The 18,205-nt window shown below is 32.3% G+C and overlaps 1 protein-coding gene across 1 annotated transcript; it reads left to right on the forward strand.

The window, feature by feature from the left end:
* Window positions 1–3,529: 3,529 nt before the first annotated feature.
* Window positions 3,530–17,795, forward strand: LOC110657554 (homeobox protein HAT3.1). The gene is made up of 9 exons (XM_058134097.1): window positions 3,530–3,679; window positions 10,282–11,788; window positions 13,404–13,569; window positions 13,723–13,846; window positions 13,961–14,073; window positions 14,160–14,708; window positions 15,427–15,738; window positions 16,857–16,946; window positions 17,081–17,795. Exons 2-9 carry the CDS (start codon window positions 10,557–10,559, stop codon window positions 17,456–17,458), a joined length of 2,964 nt encoding a protein of 987 aa, XP_057990080.1. The 5' UTR covers window positions 3,530–3,679; window positions 10,282–10,556; the 3' UTR covers window positions 17,459–17,795.
* The last annotated feature ends 410 nt before the right edge of the window (window positions 17,796–18,205 follow it).

An 18,205-nucleotide genomic window follows, 5' to 3' on the forward strand; every position in this document is an offset into this window, starting at 1 on the left:
TTAATGGGATACATGTTTTGGGTATACTTATGTGATGCTTCTCGGTAATCCTTTGATACATATTCTGAATTGTTTTTGATATAAAAATAACTTTGCATCATCATTCACCTAGGACTCATGGCATTGCATTCATTGAGTCAAAACCTCTCTTATGTGCTCTCCAAATTCTATTTAGTAAGGCATAAACTGTTTTTGAAAGGGGGAGTACATTAAAGGGGAAAATTTCTAAAAAATACACACTTTACTTGTGCTTAATTTTTCTCATCCACTAATTATTTGTTATCATCAAAAAGGGAGAGATTGTTGGACCTAGGTGTCTTAACTCATGTTTTGATGATAATAAACAATTAGTGTGCTACTAATATACATTGGAAGTGTTTGTGTTGAGTTTGTAGGCTCTAGATTCAATATTGTCAAATTGCTTCAAATCAAGGTTAAGGAAGAGTAAGAGAAGGAAGCAAACATTTATGGGGAAGCAAACATTTATGGGAACCTACAATGTAACTTTTATTTATTTTATATCTTGTAAATCTCATTTTATTAATTATGTTGGCTTAAGTCTAGGTGATACTAAGAATATCTTTTTCAATTTAGTTTTCACCTAATTTTTTTATCAAGGGAAAATTAAATAAGTTTTTCAAAAATGCAAATTTAATTTTGAAAAGTATTTTAGTTGCAAAATACATTGAATTAGCTTTTCAATGGCTCAAACAGATCAAAAATCTGAGTTCGGATAAAAAAGTTAGGAGTTTTTTAAACTTTTAATTTCTTAGTGTCTTTACTTGTAACTTTTTCTTGACCAAGGGAGACTAAAATGAAATTTTCACATTTGAGAAATATAAATTTGTTTTTGAAAGTGTTTTCATTGAAAATTTTATCAAATTAGCTTTTCAATGGTTCAAACGGATCAAAAATCCGAGTTTCAGTAAAAAAAGTTATGTATTTTCGAAGCCTAAGTGCCCTTTTGACACTTTCTGTCCAGAGAGCACTTCGGCAGCCAAAAGTGGGAAGTTCGGCTGCCAAAGTTCACTCTTTAAATCATGATTTTTGAATGTTAAAAGTCATTTTGTCCGGAGAGCACTTTGACAGCCGAAAGTAACTTTTCAAAAGCTATTTTTTTAGCGCTTCAACCTTCGGTAGCCGAAGTAAATAACTCTGGTAGCTGAACCTAGGTTTTTGCAACTCAATAAAATAGAGCTTTGGGTGGTTGAACGGATAGTTTTGCATTTAATGTACCCCCAACGGCAATTTTATTGTAAAAACTATAAATAGACACCATTTATGACTGGAAACAAGTTTTTGACAACAATAATCTTTTGAAAATTTATTGTGTTCTAAAGACTTTCTTTGTTCTCTCTCTCTAGAACTTGAGCTACCATAGTTAATATTGAGAACTTGATATTTGAGTTGTAAGTTCTTTGTTCTAAGAGTTCATTGAAGGTTGTTGTGAGCACTTATTGTAATTTTGAGTGTGATAGAGATTTAAATAGCTATTGAGTATAAAGAGATTTGTAAAAGAGCCAGGGTTTGCTCTTGTGGTGATTGTAAGGGGTTTATTCTTCACCCAAATAAGAATTTTAATGGAGTTAACTCTCTAGGAGGGCCTTGAAGAGAGGACGCAGGCTTTGGATAGCCGAACCTCTATAAATTTCTTGTGTCATCATTCTTCCTCTGCTCTTCTTTGTATTTAAATTTCTTTTAGTCTTTAATTTTATAATTAGAACCCAATTCACCCACCCTCTTGGATTGCTACAAGGGACAACATATAGTATCATATGAGATTTTTTATATACATCAAGTACTATTCTTTCACCAAATATTTTTATTTAACCTAAATGTACATAAATATTTTTTATATTTTAATATTTTTTTCAAAATTATTAGTTATCATTCTCAAAATTTATATATTTAAATATATCTAATTAATATTTATTTAATTATTAATTTTTTAAAATTTCTTATTTAATATTTCTTAAACTTTGAATATCTTATTTCATTATAATCATATATCAAATAAAATTATAATTAATATTTTGATTATCTATATTTTATTATAATTAATTTTCATCAAAATTATTTTTAAATTTTACTTAAATTTCTATATCTTAGTGCATAAATTAACTCTTAACTATATTTTTATATAAAAATAGAATTTTAAAGATAAATTGTAAATATAATAACATTGAAAATTTATTGATAAATAAAGATTATTAAGAACAATTAAAGTTACAACATTATAATCATGAAATCTGCCTTTTGAAAAATAGTATGTATTTATATTATTTATTTTAATAATAGAAAATTATGACATTTTAAAATTATAACTTTTATGAAATGTAATTATTTTATATTACAAATTTATGTAAAATGATAACTATTTTTGTCAAATAATTATTTTATAAAAAAAATTTAAAATAATAAAAAAATTTACATTTAGATGTAATAATTTTAAAAATAATATAATAGAATATTATTTTTAATTAATAATAATATTATATATTTTTATTATTACTAAAATTAAATAATTTAATTCATCATTTAGCAATTTGATAATTTTTTATAATATTAATAACAAAAAATATTATATTTATATATTTTTAAAATAATATTATTTTTTCATTAATTTAATATATTTTTTATAATTTATAAAAATGAGATAAAATATAAAAATTTTATGGTTATTTTTTAAATAAAATACTTTAATTACATTTTAAACAAAATAATCATGAAAATTACTCTTAATAAATGTATAAAAAGAATTAAATAGGTATTTTAATTAATTATAACATAAATTAATTAAAAATTTATTATTATAATAGATAAAAATTTATTTAAATTAAATTAAATAAAAAAATTTTAATTTAAAATTAATTTAATAATAATAATTTATTTTATTTAAAATATAATTAAAAATTAAATTAAAATATAAAAATATTATACTTAGTACACATATGTTCCAAACGAATATAAGCATGAGAGTTTATTAAAAAACTAATAAAAGAAAAAAAAAATGTTAATCGATTTGAAAATAGCTACTGAAACTTACTAGCGGACGCCAAAGAAAAAGATCTAAAATAGAAAAGGAAAAGAAGAAATGAGAGGAGAGAAAGGTTTTCATATAAATTTTGATACTGGACCGAGTTATTTTGTATTTAAGTATTTACACATTATCATTTTAAAAAAATATATGTTTATTATTAAGATTATATTTTAACTTTATATTTTTAATTTATAATTTATTTTTTAATATATATATATATATATATATATATATATATATATAACTGGGGAGTAAGAACAAACAGAGAGCGATGCCAGCTTCCAACCCATTGCCATTCGTACCATTTTTCTCATTTGCAGCGGCTTTAGGCTTTAGTTTAGAGCAGAATAGATGTACGTTTACCATGTGGACCAGCCCAGCCCAGCCCAGCCAAATTACGAAACTAAAAAAGGCTACACCGCAAGCGCACAATAGCAAGAACTGAACCATTCGTCTGCAGCTAATGCGCGACGGTGGCCCAGATTTAGAGGCATCAGCTCATGGCGTCAACCGCTTTTGTTGTTTTTTTTTTTTAATACCCTTCTGCTCTTCTCCCTCCTACAACACACGCTCTAAAAAAAGTTCCTCCATTTCGCTTCCTTCCGGAGAATACGAGAGATTTCTCTCGCAGAAGCTAAGGTCAGTTCTCTACAGCCATTTCTCATTTTCTTTTTTCTCTGCTTGATTTTCTTTTATTTTCTCTGTCGGGAAAACTATGGAAACGGAGAAAGGAAAACGGGAAAACTTTCGTACTTTATGTTTGTAGAACAGAAAAACTACTATCAATCTCATGCGTTTGTTTGAGTTTCAAAGAATTGGTTTGTTTTTTTACTTGTTCTTGTTCTTGAATTTATCTCTGCTTGTGTTTGGTTGGCTTCAAAAGAACCTGAAGAAACAGGAGAAGATATCCTTTTTTTTTTTTTAAAGAAAATCCTTTAACCTGAAATTCTTCGCTTAAGTTAGCTGTTGGTTATTGCTGTAGTTTCTAATAAGTAAAGGTATGCGATAAAATAGAATCCAGACTTACATTGTTAAGGTTCTAATGGTTTATCTTTGTAATCAGCCAAAGGTTAGATGTTACAGCTGGAATATTGCAATGTCTTTGTTGAATGCATGCTTAATATTGCGCTTGCATTATTGCAAAAGATTCAAAAAAAATTAAGAAAAAAAGCATAGGTTTTAGGTGAAAAATGGTTAGAAATAGATTTGTTTTGGCATTAGATGCTTAGTTAGTTTTTTTTCTTTGCTGGGTTTTCTTATTTGTAGAACTTATGCTTACACTTGTTGCCAAGTAATGAAGCGCAACTAGGACTATGGTATGCTACGAATTGTTTGCAACAACAATTTCCAAGTTTTGTCTACTTGAGGCATACATGGGTTACCGTTTGACCTTCAGAAAATAGTTTTATGTTAGAGGTTGCTGAAGGAATCTTGCTCTCATGTTTCTTGGTTGTGTCTGGGGTTTATTAATTATATCGTGTTAAGTATGGGCATTTTAATCATTTCTGCAAACTGCTTCTTAGTTCCTTTTTCTGGATAGATACGCTACTTTATAACTTTCCATCAATTTGAAGTACTTATAAATAATATATATTTGTTTCTTCTTTCCCAGTTTCAATCTATGTTATTTCATCCAATTTTAACTCTTTAGAAGTGATATGTCCCATAACAATTGATGTAGCTTCCGATCCTTTCGTGATAGAAGGACACTCTAGATTATTAATGGCTGTTAGAGATTCATATCAAATGAAAGATGAGCGCAGCTACAAATAAGATGACATTTTGATTTGAATGTATGGGGAAGACTTTGTCCATGATGCATTTTCATTGATTTATGTATGATATACTTTGAATTATGGTATATACTTTCAAATTCTTGTTACTTTAGTGCCCATTTATGAAAAATTGGTAAAATGTGATTTACACCAAAACTAATGATATCTTTGTATATCATTTGTTTTTTTTTTTTTATTAAAATGTCTAATGATAGTTTTTTATGTAAATACTTACTTTGTCCCATAAAAATAGGCTCACTTTTCCTTTTCATCTGTCCCAAATTCTAGGCCATTTTCTATTTTGAAATAGTAGTATATTTAGTAGATTACTAATACGCCCCCATTTTATATGTATTTGAAAAAAAATTCATTAGTTCTAGGAAAAATTTAGTAACATGAGTTATTTAATTTTTAATGGAACAATATGAATGGAGGGTATATTAGGAAAACACTATATAAAGTTTATTGCCAAAACTATGTTAACTGCGTTTTTTTAAATTATGTGAAAATAGAAATAAATCTATCTTTGTGGGACAGAGTGTGCATTAAATATTTAATAATGAAATAATCCAATAATTAAAATTGAAAAAAAAAATCATAACAAAATTAAAAAGGAAAAAGGAGAGAGAAAGAAATGAAGAAAGTGTCTTCTAATTTATGGGTTTTGGCTCATTCAAGGAAAAAAAAAAAGCTAGTGGTGTGCCAAATTTTAACTTTATACACTTGGTCCATGTGCATGGCACTGTTCCAGTAGCATTGCCAAGCAGATGGGTTTATTATAATATTAAATATAGATCTTATTAAATACCCAAATTAGACCAATTATGTGTTTTCATTTTGGAGTACAATGAATTGAGCAAAGAAAACTCTTCAAATCAGCATGAATAAATTATGCATTTTAAGATTGCATTGGTTATTATCTTTTCATGAAAAAAAAAAATAAGGGGACAAGTAGAGGGAGAAGAATATCAAGAGATTTTTTGATAAATAAATAGAGGAAAGAGTGAGATGTGAACACTTAAGAATGAGGAGGAATTACTCTAGGTATGCATTCCTTCCAAACCAAATCTGATACTCATAATTCCATTATTAAAAGCCTAATAGAGTACTAGCTTGCAGTGGATTTATGGAAGCTCAACGATTGGCCTTTTAGGATTAGTGATCCTGAATAGAAGAATTGCAAATGATTTCTAAATAGGAAGCAACACCTAATAAAATTCAAATTTCCTAAATAATAATACAATTCGGTGTCCTTGATAATATCTATGTAATTAGGAAAATACTAATAAAAGAACTAACATAAACCCTAAATTATCAAAATTGACAACTAATTAAAACAATTTTATGTGCTTTCTGTGGTAGATTCTTAACACTAGGCATTTTATCCCATGTATTCACTTACTTGTTTATTCTTCCAATAGTTTGAACTTTGAAAGTGCATTACTGTTTTACTGAAATTGTAGATAGTTTAATTGGAAATTTTTATATCATTTTTGAATCCCGGAAAATGCATTTATATTGATTTTATTAAATTCAGTGTTTGTAAACCCAACATGATGTGATACGTGGTAAATATTTAATATTGTTTGAGCTTGTTACAGTTTTATAAGTGTATTTGGCTTATAGGGAATCATCAATTTATTCATTGCAATGTCCTTTCAGATATCAAAATAATGGCAAAATTGTTCCAAGTTTTCTAATAAATTACCTACTTGAAGTAGCTAGAATTTAATGTGCTATTTTCTTTATATGAGATGAAAGTAGAAGTTTTTGGCAATGTTATTGTTATGCATCAATACAAAGTAGTAGCCCTGAAGTTGTCACTTCTTGTAAGGGTCTAGTGCTATACAATTTTTACAAGGGCTGCTGTGCAATTGATCAGCTCAGTAATGAACCAAACCAAAAAACCAAATGGGAAATAACGTTAACCGAATTGAACTGAACTAGGGGTTGAACCGAACCGAATTCGGTTGGGGCCTGATTTGGGCATGCAATCTAGCTATTACACAAGCATTGTTGTCTAGTTATCATCAATAACAAAATATGTGCTGGTTCTTGTTAACTGATTTAAGTGTTCATTGGTGACGTTCCAGAGCAGCAATAGTATTTAAAAGATGTTTTGAAACAAAATTGAGTGAGCACATCCATAATTAAGGGCAAGGTAATGTAATAAAATTCTTTCGGAACTCAACTAAAATTAATTTGAATGATAATTTTGTTTTAATGAAAAATGAGAATTGCATAAATTGCCAAATTGAGCTAGTGAATGTACCGGTACCCAAGGTTAACAACATCAGCAGACCTCCTCAATGGAAGTGGATTGTAGTGTCAATGGATAAAATGGAATTTGCAAGAGTGTGTGCTACCAAATTGCTATTTCTTGGCACAAATTGAAAGCTACAAGTTCTGAAAACACAAAGCAAGTTGGGAACCTCTTCCATAAGCAGCCTGTGACTGATATGGATCAGACACCCAGGGTATCAACAGTGAATTTGCCATCTGACCCAACAACTACATCTCTGATGTTGCAATCAACACAAATTTCCAAGAGCATGCCTATTTGCTATCTTTCTATCCAAAAAAGTGCATCTAATTTCTTTCAAATGCAATTTTCATGCACAAACTGAACAAGCAGATTTGCACATACCTTCTCCCCAGCAAGCAGAATTCAAAAAAATGATCAAAATCACATAATCAATTGGACAAATGTTAGGGTTATTGAACCCTAACAAGTAATTTTTAAAGAATATAGTAAGAACAGAAGAAGAAAGGGGAGAAATTATAGAAGAAAGAGAGTCAGAAAAAGATAGAAAGAAGATAGGAAGAAGATAGGAAGAAAGGATGAAGGAGTTTATTGTTGTGTGATGATTCTTCTCTGATTATACTAGGGTGTTATGACGGTTTTTACACAGCAATAACTGCTACAAGTAGTGTTCCCACCAAAACTGATCCCTAACTACTCATGCCAACTCACTTAACTACACTAGGCTTATTCTTTCTAAACCTAGTTCTCTTGTGTGTAACAATAAAGTCACAAACACACAATGAGTAACCCAACAAGCAGAATTGCACATACCTTTGCCCCCAAACCCCCAACCCCATCCCAGTGAGCAGAAATGTTACAACAATGACAGTGACGACGAGAGACCTTGTAGTGAGAACGAGGAAGGTCTATAGGCTAAGACGCTGACTCAAAGGACAAATAAGAATTGAGAAGGGAAAAAGTTCTCACGAGCAATGAGTCAATTAGGAGGAAAGAGAATTGAGAGGCTTAACTTAATGGTTTTTTTGAGAAATGAGAACTAAGAAGGAATTAATGAGAGGATGATGGTTGCAAAAAAGAGACGTAGAGGAGTTGGGAAAATGGCATAGCTCACACAGAAAAAGTAAAGGAAAAAAGGTAATGTACATTATAGTTATTAAAGGTGCGTCTGAGGCGCAAGAGTCAAGACGAACCAGGCACAGGCCTTGGCACCTTTGGTTGCAAAAGGTGGATAATGTGCCTAAGACTTGCCTTAGACGCATATCTGCCATGAGGTGCAAGGCACACCTAGGTGCACCTATAGCATAATTTAAACCTATGAACCTTTATTTTTACTTTTAGGGTAGTCCAACAGCCTCTATGAGTCTCAATGGTTTTAAATAAAGGCCGTTGCATTACGCAACAGTGTTATTTATGGGTTTTTTGCTCTCCCATTTTCGTGACATCTGTTATTTAAAGGTATAAAAAAATTGTTCCTATAATGGCCATTATCTAACGTTAAGTAATGGTAATGGTCCGCTACCTCATTTATTTTTTAAGCCAAATGGGGCAACAACTATTCCTTTTTTTTTTTTTCCTTGTTTTTCCTTTTCTACTCCTCTCTCCCCCACCCACTTGGGATTTTTTCTTTTATTCTTTCTTCTTTCTTGCATTTTCCTTTTCTACTCCTATTTTTTCTCTCTCCTCTGCTGAAATAATTGGCCTAGGTCTGAGTCCCCTTTGTTCTTCCTTCTTCCTTTCCTCATTTTTTTTTCTTTTTCACTTGGGTTTATTTGATGCTGGTTTGTTTATTGCTGTATGTGGTTGGTTTATTAGCTGATTTGCCATTTGTTTACTGATTTGTTGCTGGTTTATTTGTTGTAGATATCTAGTGAGATTGTGAAAATAAAATAAACAAATGATTAAACTAAAAATTAAAAGAAGATAGTTTTTGAATTTCTTGATTCATTTTATTTTTTTTAATTGAGTGAATGTTCAATTTATTCACAGTGGCTAATTTGTTGTAGATTAAATTTTTTGCTTAATGATTAATTTTTTTACTTAAGATTTATGCTAGGAAATTGTTAATTTTCATGTTGTTTGGATGGAATTAATTTTTGTAATTGTTTTTCTAATGGTTGAGTATTAATTTCTTAAATGTGTTATGAAATGAAGTGATACTGAATTTTTTTATAAAAAATTATTTTTTCTTCTCGCCTCACTCAGGCCCGTGCTTGCACTTTACATCTAGGTTCTAAGAACTCTTAGGCTTTAATGCGCCTTGCACTTTTAATAACTATGATGTAAATATAGGTTTAGGAATTTAGGGAAGGGTTTAAAGGGGTTATGGACGTGGACTGGAGGCTTCAAAAGCATGGCCTGGACAAAAGGCTCTTTAATAAGATATGCAACAAATTGATTTTTGTTTCCTTTTTTTTTTGTGAAAATTATCGAACTGAACCATTTGAATTGAAAAAACAAACTAGAACAGTTATGTTCGTTTTTTTTAATAACCGATTTCTGCTCAACCCTAATTTTTACAATAGAGTTTGTATAAAGCCTCGTGTAGCCTACAAGCCCAACTACTTGGTTGTACCAATTTTACCTGTATGGCACAAAAAATTCGAAAGTAGTTTTTTATTCCTCATTTACTCAAGTATACGGTCAAAATAAATAATAGTGACGTCATTTCCTTCTTTCACTCTTGAACATCGTCCATCAATCTTAATATTTTTTACCAGGGATGTCTATTTGTTTTAACCACCATAACTTCCCTCACATTCTTATGCCCTCTCTTAGTCCCTTTAAAACTCCCAAAACACAATAAGGTGAAGAAATTTCTGCATTGCGAGAGAACCTAAACCAAATATATCAAACTCCCTTGAAATGCGTACAAACAACTCATTATTTTTGTGCTACATGAATTGCTTACCTTTATAAAATATTGGGTTGGATGAGAACACATTATGTGTTTTAGACTTCTTAAAATGTCCATAGTATTACGGCAAATAATGAGAGTTTGGGTTCCCATAATGAATTAGCCATGTGAAGGAAGTTTGCTTTTTTCCTAATAGAATTATTGAAATGCCTTTAGCAATCGTTGTTTGTGCAACTTTGTCTGTCTATACGTTCCTTATTTGGCTTGGTCTGTTGAGATAGAATCCTTCTGCCCTTTCCTCAACTAATAAAATAAGAAACTTTCTGACGTTTAGTGTGTGTTGCAGGTGTATGGAGTTTTGATGGTGCAACAGCATGCAGACTAGTTGAAACAAGTGAGACTTGTTCCTATGACATCTTTTTTGGAGCAAAATCTTATAGACAAGCCTGGACTTTGAATTTTTTGTCTTAATTCTTTTGGCTATATATACCAGTTGTGTCATATTGATGCTATGATGCATGTTAATTACTAGTTATAATAGCCATAAAGAAAGTTTTTACCTCCCTTCCGATCAATATTGGAAAAAATTGAGGTAAACTTATTGTAGATAGGAGAGCTGATATGTATTTGCTATCAGCCTTTATGTTCAAGTCTGAGCTCATGGGTGTTTCTCCATCACAAATTAGTTGTCATACAAAAAGTTACTCATGCCCTAAACATAGCAGACCGGGAGAAACACCTGAATATGATGTCGAATGTAAATGTACCGAAATATCAGAACAGAGACATTGGATTACGTCAGAAACTGTACAAATTGAACCAGGTGATACTATTACTGTAGTTTCCCAATGTGGTACTAGTGAAGCATTACAACAATCTTCTGAAGATGCGACAAAAAATACTCTTGCTGAAAATTTGGATCCACCATCTGAAGATGCACGCAAGAGTGGTTTGACTGATAAAAGTTTGGGCCCTAAACTAACTGCAATAGATCAGAAACTTGAGTTTGGTTCAGAGGATACACGTAGTGGACCATCAAAAGAACAATATTCACTTAGCTCTGGAATCATACAGGATCAAAATGCACTATCAACCTTCACTATTGATGAAACCTTGCAACGATTGTGTGCAGATGCAGCCAAGAATTCTCTTGCTAAAGATTTAGAATTACCATGTGAAGAAGCTAGTAAAAGTAGTCAGATTGTTAAAAGTCCATGCCCTAAGCAATCCACATATGAACGAACACTTGAGTTTTCTTCAGATATTGCTTGTTGTGAACCATCATTAGAAAAACGAAAGGCTTGCTGTGACATTGTAAAAGGCGAATTGGTGGAAATCAGCACAACATTGTCTAGCTGTACTGCTACCGGGCATTTGGAGCCACCTCCTGTTCTTGTGACATATTTAGGTCTGGCTTCTGACAGTGAGATCAACATTCCTGATGAAAAACTACGACCACCTCATGATGAAGTGGATAAACACTCGAATCTTGAACGGTCAGAAACACCATCTAAAGATGCAGTTAGTAATTCCAGTCAGGTGGGCCAGAGGGTTAAAACAACTGCAAAATCATCAAGAAAAAAATATATACTAAGATCTTTGGTAAGAAGTGATAGAGTTCTGCGGTCAAGATCACAAGAAAAATCTAAATCTCCTGATTCCAGTGCAAACCTGGCTAATGTTAGCTCCAAAATAGAGAAAACTACGACAAATAAGAAAAAGAGACAAGGAAAGATAATTGAAGCTGATGAATATTCAAAAATCAGAAAGCATTTAAGATATTTGTTGAATCGGATGAGCTATGAACAAAGCCTGATCACAGCTTATTCTGCAGAAGGCTGGAAAGGACTAAGGTGTGTACTTCAAAATTTTCCTTTCATTTCATTCTTTTTATCTTACGAAAACTTTTCATTTCATTTCATTTGAATGTTTCTAGTGTGAACTTCAATAAAAATATTCATTGGTGGCTTGTTTTTCATTTTCCATATTATCCAATATGATTGTTATAATTGCTTTGCAATTGCCTTATTCCTTGAATCATCCTACTTGAATAAGTAAGATGAATCATATTTAGAAAAGAAAATGAAGAAAATCACTGAAATGAGATATAATGGTAAAAGAAAGAGTTAACTGGATTATATCAGATGCAATCCTAGGGTCTTATGGAAATACAATAAGAGATGCACGTATAATTTGGATCTGAAGTAACATACCAAATTTCTTCTACCATGTAATTTGTTTATGAATATAGTTTCAGCTTAGTTTAGTTTTGCTACCCAATCCTCATATTTTTAAACTATATTTTCACTGGAAATTAGCACGCACTATGGTGCAACCTGTTACCGTATTAATGAGTTGTGGAAGAATTGGAAAGTAGTTGCAGCCTTCAATGCAAAATTCTTAAGCTCTATTTGTTTAATGGAAAATAGCTTATTGGTGAAAAAATATTTTATGAGGAAAATGTTTTATTCTGAGATTCTGCCATTTGGTTGTGAGCTACAACACTGAAAATCTGTTATAAGTTTTTCTGGCATTTGGAATGATTGAAAAAAGAAATAAAAGGGCTTGTTCGCTTGTGAAAAACTGGGGTAATTTTTTAGAAAAGTTATTTAAAAAAATATGACAAACAAAGTTTTGTGTTCACATGTGTCAGTTTTCCAAATGGGAATTGGACAACTAATATTTCAGTTTTCCAAAATTTAACTAAGATTTGAAAAACAACTTTTCCATGTTTTCTTTTATAAAAAAAGTTCTGTTTTCTAACTATTTTCCAAATGGAAAGCAATGGCTTTTCTATAACCAAAATTATACTATAGTCAATTAATCTTCCACTATCATTTTTTGGCCCTTTTTTTCACTCTTTTTGCTCTTTATAAAAGCAAAAGACAAATTTTGGATTCATTAAATGAGCTATTTGCAATGATTTTCTTGAGAACTCAATAATTCAACCATATAGGTCTCTAGTTTCTGCAGATTATGTTTGTGCCTAAAGGACAACCTCAGTGTAAAATTTGGAGATGGGCATTTTATAAATCTCTTTCATGGGGTTCAGTTAATGTGATCGTAATTGCACAAAGGTCTATGACACTGGCCTTTTGAACGAAGTCTATGGATGGCACGTCACAATAGTTGAGCCAAGGAATGAGTGAAAAAGAACTAGTTGAGAAATCATCACTTTAGGGCAATGTTGGTTCTGATAAACTTGTCCGCTTGTTATTCTTGAGTATTGATGCTATGTGATGCCAGCACCACCAAATTCTTTTTGCACATGTACTGTACCATTCATCCAAAATATTCTTTTGTCAGCTGTAGTATGGTATACTTGGAAAGGAAGATTTTAATTCAACCTAGTTTGGCCTTTCTCATCTCATGTGTGTGTGTTTGTGTGTCCATTATACAGTGTAATGGTCATTACCTACTGGATAGCTTATGTCTAATGTTGCATTGACCATTTTCATCATTTTGCAGCCTAGAAAAGCTAAAGCCAGAGAAGGAACTGCAAAGAGCTACATCTGAAATTTTTCGACGGAAATTGAATATAAGAGATTTATTTCAACGTATTGATTCACTATGTGCTGAAGGAAAGCTCCCAGAATCGTTATTTGATTCTGAAGGGCAGATTAGCAGTGAGGATGTAGGAGATTTTATTATCATTATTATTATTATTTTCTAATTGACACTCTTAAACTCCTATTTGCACTCATTTCTACTTTTTTGGATGCTTTTTTGAGATAATGGATGTCTATTGGAAATATTAATGCTTACATGAGAAATTTTTGCATGGTAGATATTCTGTGCAAAATGTGGTGCCGAAGACTTGACTGCTGATAACGATATTATACTTTGTGATGGTACCTGCGACCGAGGGTTCCATCAGTTTTGTTTAGTACCACCATTGTTAAAAGAAGATAGTAAATCCTACCCGCCTGCCTTATAGCAATAAGTTTAATAATGATTGTTAAATATCTACTTATAAGTTATGCTTTCTTGACCCTTTTGTTTCCCTCTGATCTGATGGCATACAGTTCCTCCTGATGATGAGGGTTGGTTATGCCCTGGATGTGATTGCAAAGTTGATTGCATTGAATTGCTTAATGACTCTCAAGGAACAAATATTTCTATCAGTGATAGTTGGGAGGTAAATGATGAAGACTCTGCCTTGTTCATTTGTTACTTGTAAACTCTTTGACTTTTCATTCCATCAAACTTGCATCTCATTTGCAGAAGGTTTTCCCTGAGGCTGCAGCAGCTGGACAAAATCCGGATCAGAACTTTGGACTTCCTTCAGATGATTCTGATGATAATGATTATGATCCTAATGGACCAGAAATTGGTGAGAAGAGTCCAGGCAATGAATCAAGCTCTGATGAATCTTGCTTCACTTCTGCATCTGATGAGTTGGAGGCTCCACCAGGTGATGAGCAGCATTTGGGGCTTCCTTCTGATGATTCAGAGGATGACGACTATAATCCTGATGGTCCAGATCTTGATCAGAACTTGGTGGAGAGTTCAAATTCTGACTTTACATCTGACTCTGAGGATCTTGCCGCTACTCTTGATGATAAGGAGTTGTCTGGAGAAGATGAAAGCCGTGTGTACATTAGACCTCAAGGAGATATTACTAGAGAAGGTTCTAACCATGGTGGAAAACAGAAGCAATCTTTACAGAGTGAGCTGTTATCCATATTAGAGCCAAGTCCTAGCCAAGATGGGTCTGTACCCATTTCTGGGAAAAGAAATGTTGAGAGATTGGACTACAAAAAATTGTACAATGTGAGTTTCATTTCATCCTATATTATGATCGAGGTTCTCTACCCTGGTCACATTGCTAGTTTTTTTTTTTTTTAACTTGAACAACTTCTTATAGTTTAGATTCTAATCTTCTGTGAAAAATGGTGTTTCATTTGTTTATTGTTGAAAAGTGTGGGAAATGTAGTTCTTTTCAGACTAAATATGAGCTCTCTCTCTCTCTCTCCTCTCCTCCTCCGGGCCCCGTGGCCACCGGCCGCCCCACCCCCCCCCCCCAAAGTGGCATTAGAGTTTTTATTAGATCTGACTTTTTTACTCTATGTAATGTGTTTACACAGAATATTTTAAATTTTTGCTGCAAAAATAATGACAATGCTAAAAATTCACAAGTCAATTTGATGCATGTACATATATTATGAATTGTTTTATACCTTGTGGGACACTTGTCTATAAAAATAGTATCTCGTCTTTGTAACTGATACAAGGAACAGGGATTCTTTAAGCTCTTTGCTTAGGTTTGAAATAATAATAAAAAAATATTACAGTATTATATTTCATATGAAATTCTCAGCCACCCTTTTGTAGTTGTGGAAAGACGTATTGCTTTATCTGTAGTATAATGTTCTTCTTGCAATGACCTTTTAATCTTAACATGTTCAAGACAGTACCTTTTGTGCATTCTACTGTTCTTTTGTTCTCTCTATCTAGTCAACTTACCTTGTTTGTGTCCCTATTTGTGAAGGAAACATATGGAAGTATTTCATCTGACTCAAGTGATGATGAAGATTTCACTGATACCGTTGGACCAAGGAAGAGGAGGAAAAGTACAGAAGTTGCTCCAGCAACAGTGAATGGAGATGCTTCTGTGACCAAGACTGGAAAGCAAGACCTAAAAGAGACAGAATGCACTCCTAAGAGAAGTTGTCAACAGCCAAACTTTGAAAATACAAGCATACCACCAGCTAAAGCACATGATGGCTCTTCTCCATCTAGTTCTTGTGGTAAAACAGTTGGGCCATCAATATGTAGAAGGCTTGGAGAAGCTGTAACTCAGGTATTTTCTTGTGATCAATATATTTCTAGCTCTGAATTTGTTTGTTGTGTTAAATAAATAATATAATATCCATTAAATAAAAGAATAACAGAATTATGGTTATTATGTCACTATGTCTCTACATGAGAGTAGGAAATTTCATCCATCAAATTGCATTTCTCATTCTTATTTCATAAAATGATTCTCATTTCCCAAAGTGAATAAAATAAAAATAAAAATACAAAGAAGTCATTATGATTGCACTTTCTTTTTTTCTTGAAAGCACCATAATTTATTTAAATATGTATGCCTAATTTATATTTGAAATTAAATAATTTAGTTGATGCTTTACTGATGTAGGACCAATAGGACAAAGTAGAAGAGAAACTAATTGTCAAAAGGAAAAAATTCTCAATTTTATCCATTTGAATCTTAATTTCAATAATATATTTTTTTAATGCAATCTTACTTCCTCTGAATTGTATCTAGAAACTCTATATTCGTAGTTGCCTCCCTGTTAGTCCATATTGATGATTTTGCTGGCTCCCTGTCTTGGTTTATAAGATGGTTTGTTCTTGAGTGCTGCTCTATCAAGGTTGAAGTGCTATCTTCTAGTAAATGGCCTAGAAAAACAACTTTAGAATTTAGATATTTCGCCAGCAGAAAAGAAAATAATTTTCCCCTTTTTCCTATTAATTTATTGTTTTCTTGGATACTTTGCATAAATTTAGCAGTAAACCACATTATTGGTAATACAATTACATTTCAGATCTTCTCCAGATGATTTTGTCGAGATTCCTCATACAAAATGATAACCTTTAACCTATCAAACTATCTATCTGGGGAAATCTTATTTTATTGGCAAACAGAGAATTATTTACATTTGTAAACTTGGAGAAAATATGATTTTGTAACTTGGTTAGCATTTGTTCATCCTGAACAAGAACCCCAGAATGTTACAACCACGGAAATTAAAATCTACTGTGGGTATCATGAGTTGAGCCTTGCTCAGTGTTCTAGCATGGGTGGTGATGAAAAAGAATAACAATCATATTATATTGTTCCTTAGTTTTCCAGATTGTTTTTACAGACATACACAAGGATGATATACATCAAGTGATGGCCATTTTGCTTTGCAGGGACTCTACAAATCCTTTAGGGAAAATCAATATCCCAACCGAACCACAAAAGAAAGTCTGGCAAAAGAGCTAGGAATTACTTTTCGGCAGGTCATACATTCTCTTGTTGCCAACTGTGAATTCCTGCCATTCTTGATTTCTCCAACCTTTTTTTTCCTCCCCCCTTGAGTTTAGTGAATACAGTTTCATTTCTTTTGTTGTGAAGTAGTAGTAGTATTTTGCAGGTTACTAAGTGGTTTGAGAATGCTCGATGGAGCTTCAACCATTCATCATCTATGGATGTGTTGGTCAGAAAAACTTCAAAAATGGAATCTCCACTGCCTAAAACACTAGGGCCTAAAACTATTAGCAGAGATGCTACTTGCAATGGAGCTCAAAGAGAGGAATCACCCAAGATGCAAAGCGCTAAATTGTGTAGCCCAGAAGCCAGCAAACAAAAATCCAAAACCTCAAAATCTAGAAAGAGAAAGCATACATCAGATCAAACATCATCGGGAACAGATTCAATAACTGAGAAAATGGTAAAGCTTTCGGCTAATTTACCAAAAGTTAAAGAAAAACAAGTGGGTGGCCGGATGACGAGAAGTAAATCTGTTGCTTGAGGCTTTTTCTTCTTTACACCCTCCTATAGGATAATAAGAGATCATATACCTATTGGGAAAGCAGGATGTATGGAGATGTTCTACAGTCGGCTTTCTAAGGGATTGCCTTCGGCCCATAAAAAGTGATCAGATGGGCGACATTGTTTCTTGTACTTTGATAGAGGGATCACCTTCTGCCAAGAAAGTGATCCCACAGGTGACATTTTATTTCGGTGATGAGAAAGTGCTTCACTTTTCTTATCACAGTAATTATTTTGGTGACATTATTTTGGTATAAAACAAAAATCCTCAAATTAAGATTTTCATTTGAAATTTAAGAATTTTTGTTTTTCTCTAATATTTAGCATATATTTTTAAGACAATAGATGTTATATCTAACCTGGCCATTCAAAACCAGCTGCAGCTAGGACTTGACCGATGCCAACGGCCTCGATTTCCTGCAACAGTATGTTTGGATGGAGCATATGGAAGTTTGTTAAAATAAAGTGATGAAAGGTAAAGTATTAAAATCTCCTTGGAAATTTTAGTGGTTTCGAAACCTCAAAATCTTACATTCATTGAAAAATTTTACTCCTCAAAACTCTTTATCTTACCTCATGGTATAACTAGTCAGAATCCTGTTTGTTCTCTTATGTGAGAGCCGCTCATTCTGCTGCGGCCACACTTCATTATGAAAATTGAAGTGCTATTCAGATAACCTAGAATGATGTTTCTTATGAGTGTGCTAAGCACAGTGAGATTGATTGC

The sequence above is a fragment of the Hevea brasiliensis genome, chromosome 14, assembly GCF_030052815.1.
Source record: "Hevea brasiliensis isolate MT/VB/25A 57/8 chromosome 14, ASM3005281v1, whole genome shotgun sequence".
Lineage (NCBI taxonomy): Eukaryota > Viridiplantae > Streptophyta > Magnoliopsida > Malpighiales > Euphorbiaceae > Hevea > Hevea brasiliensis.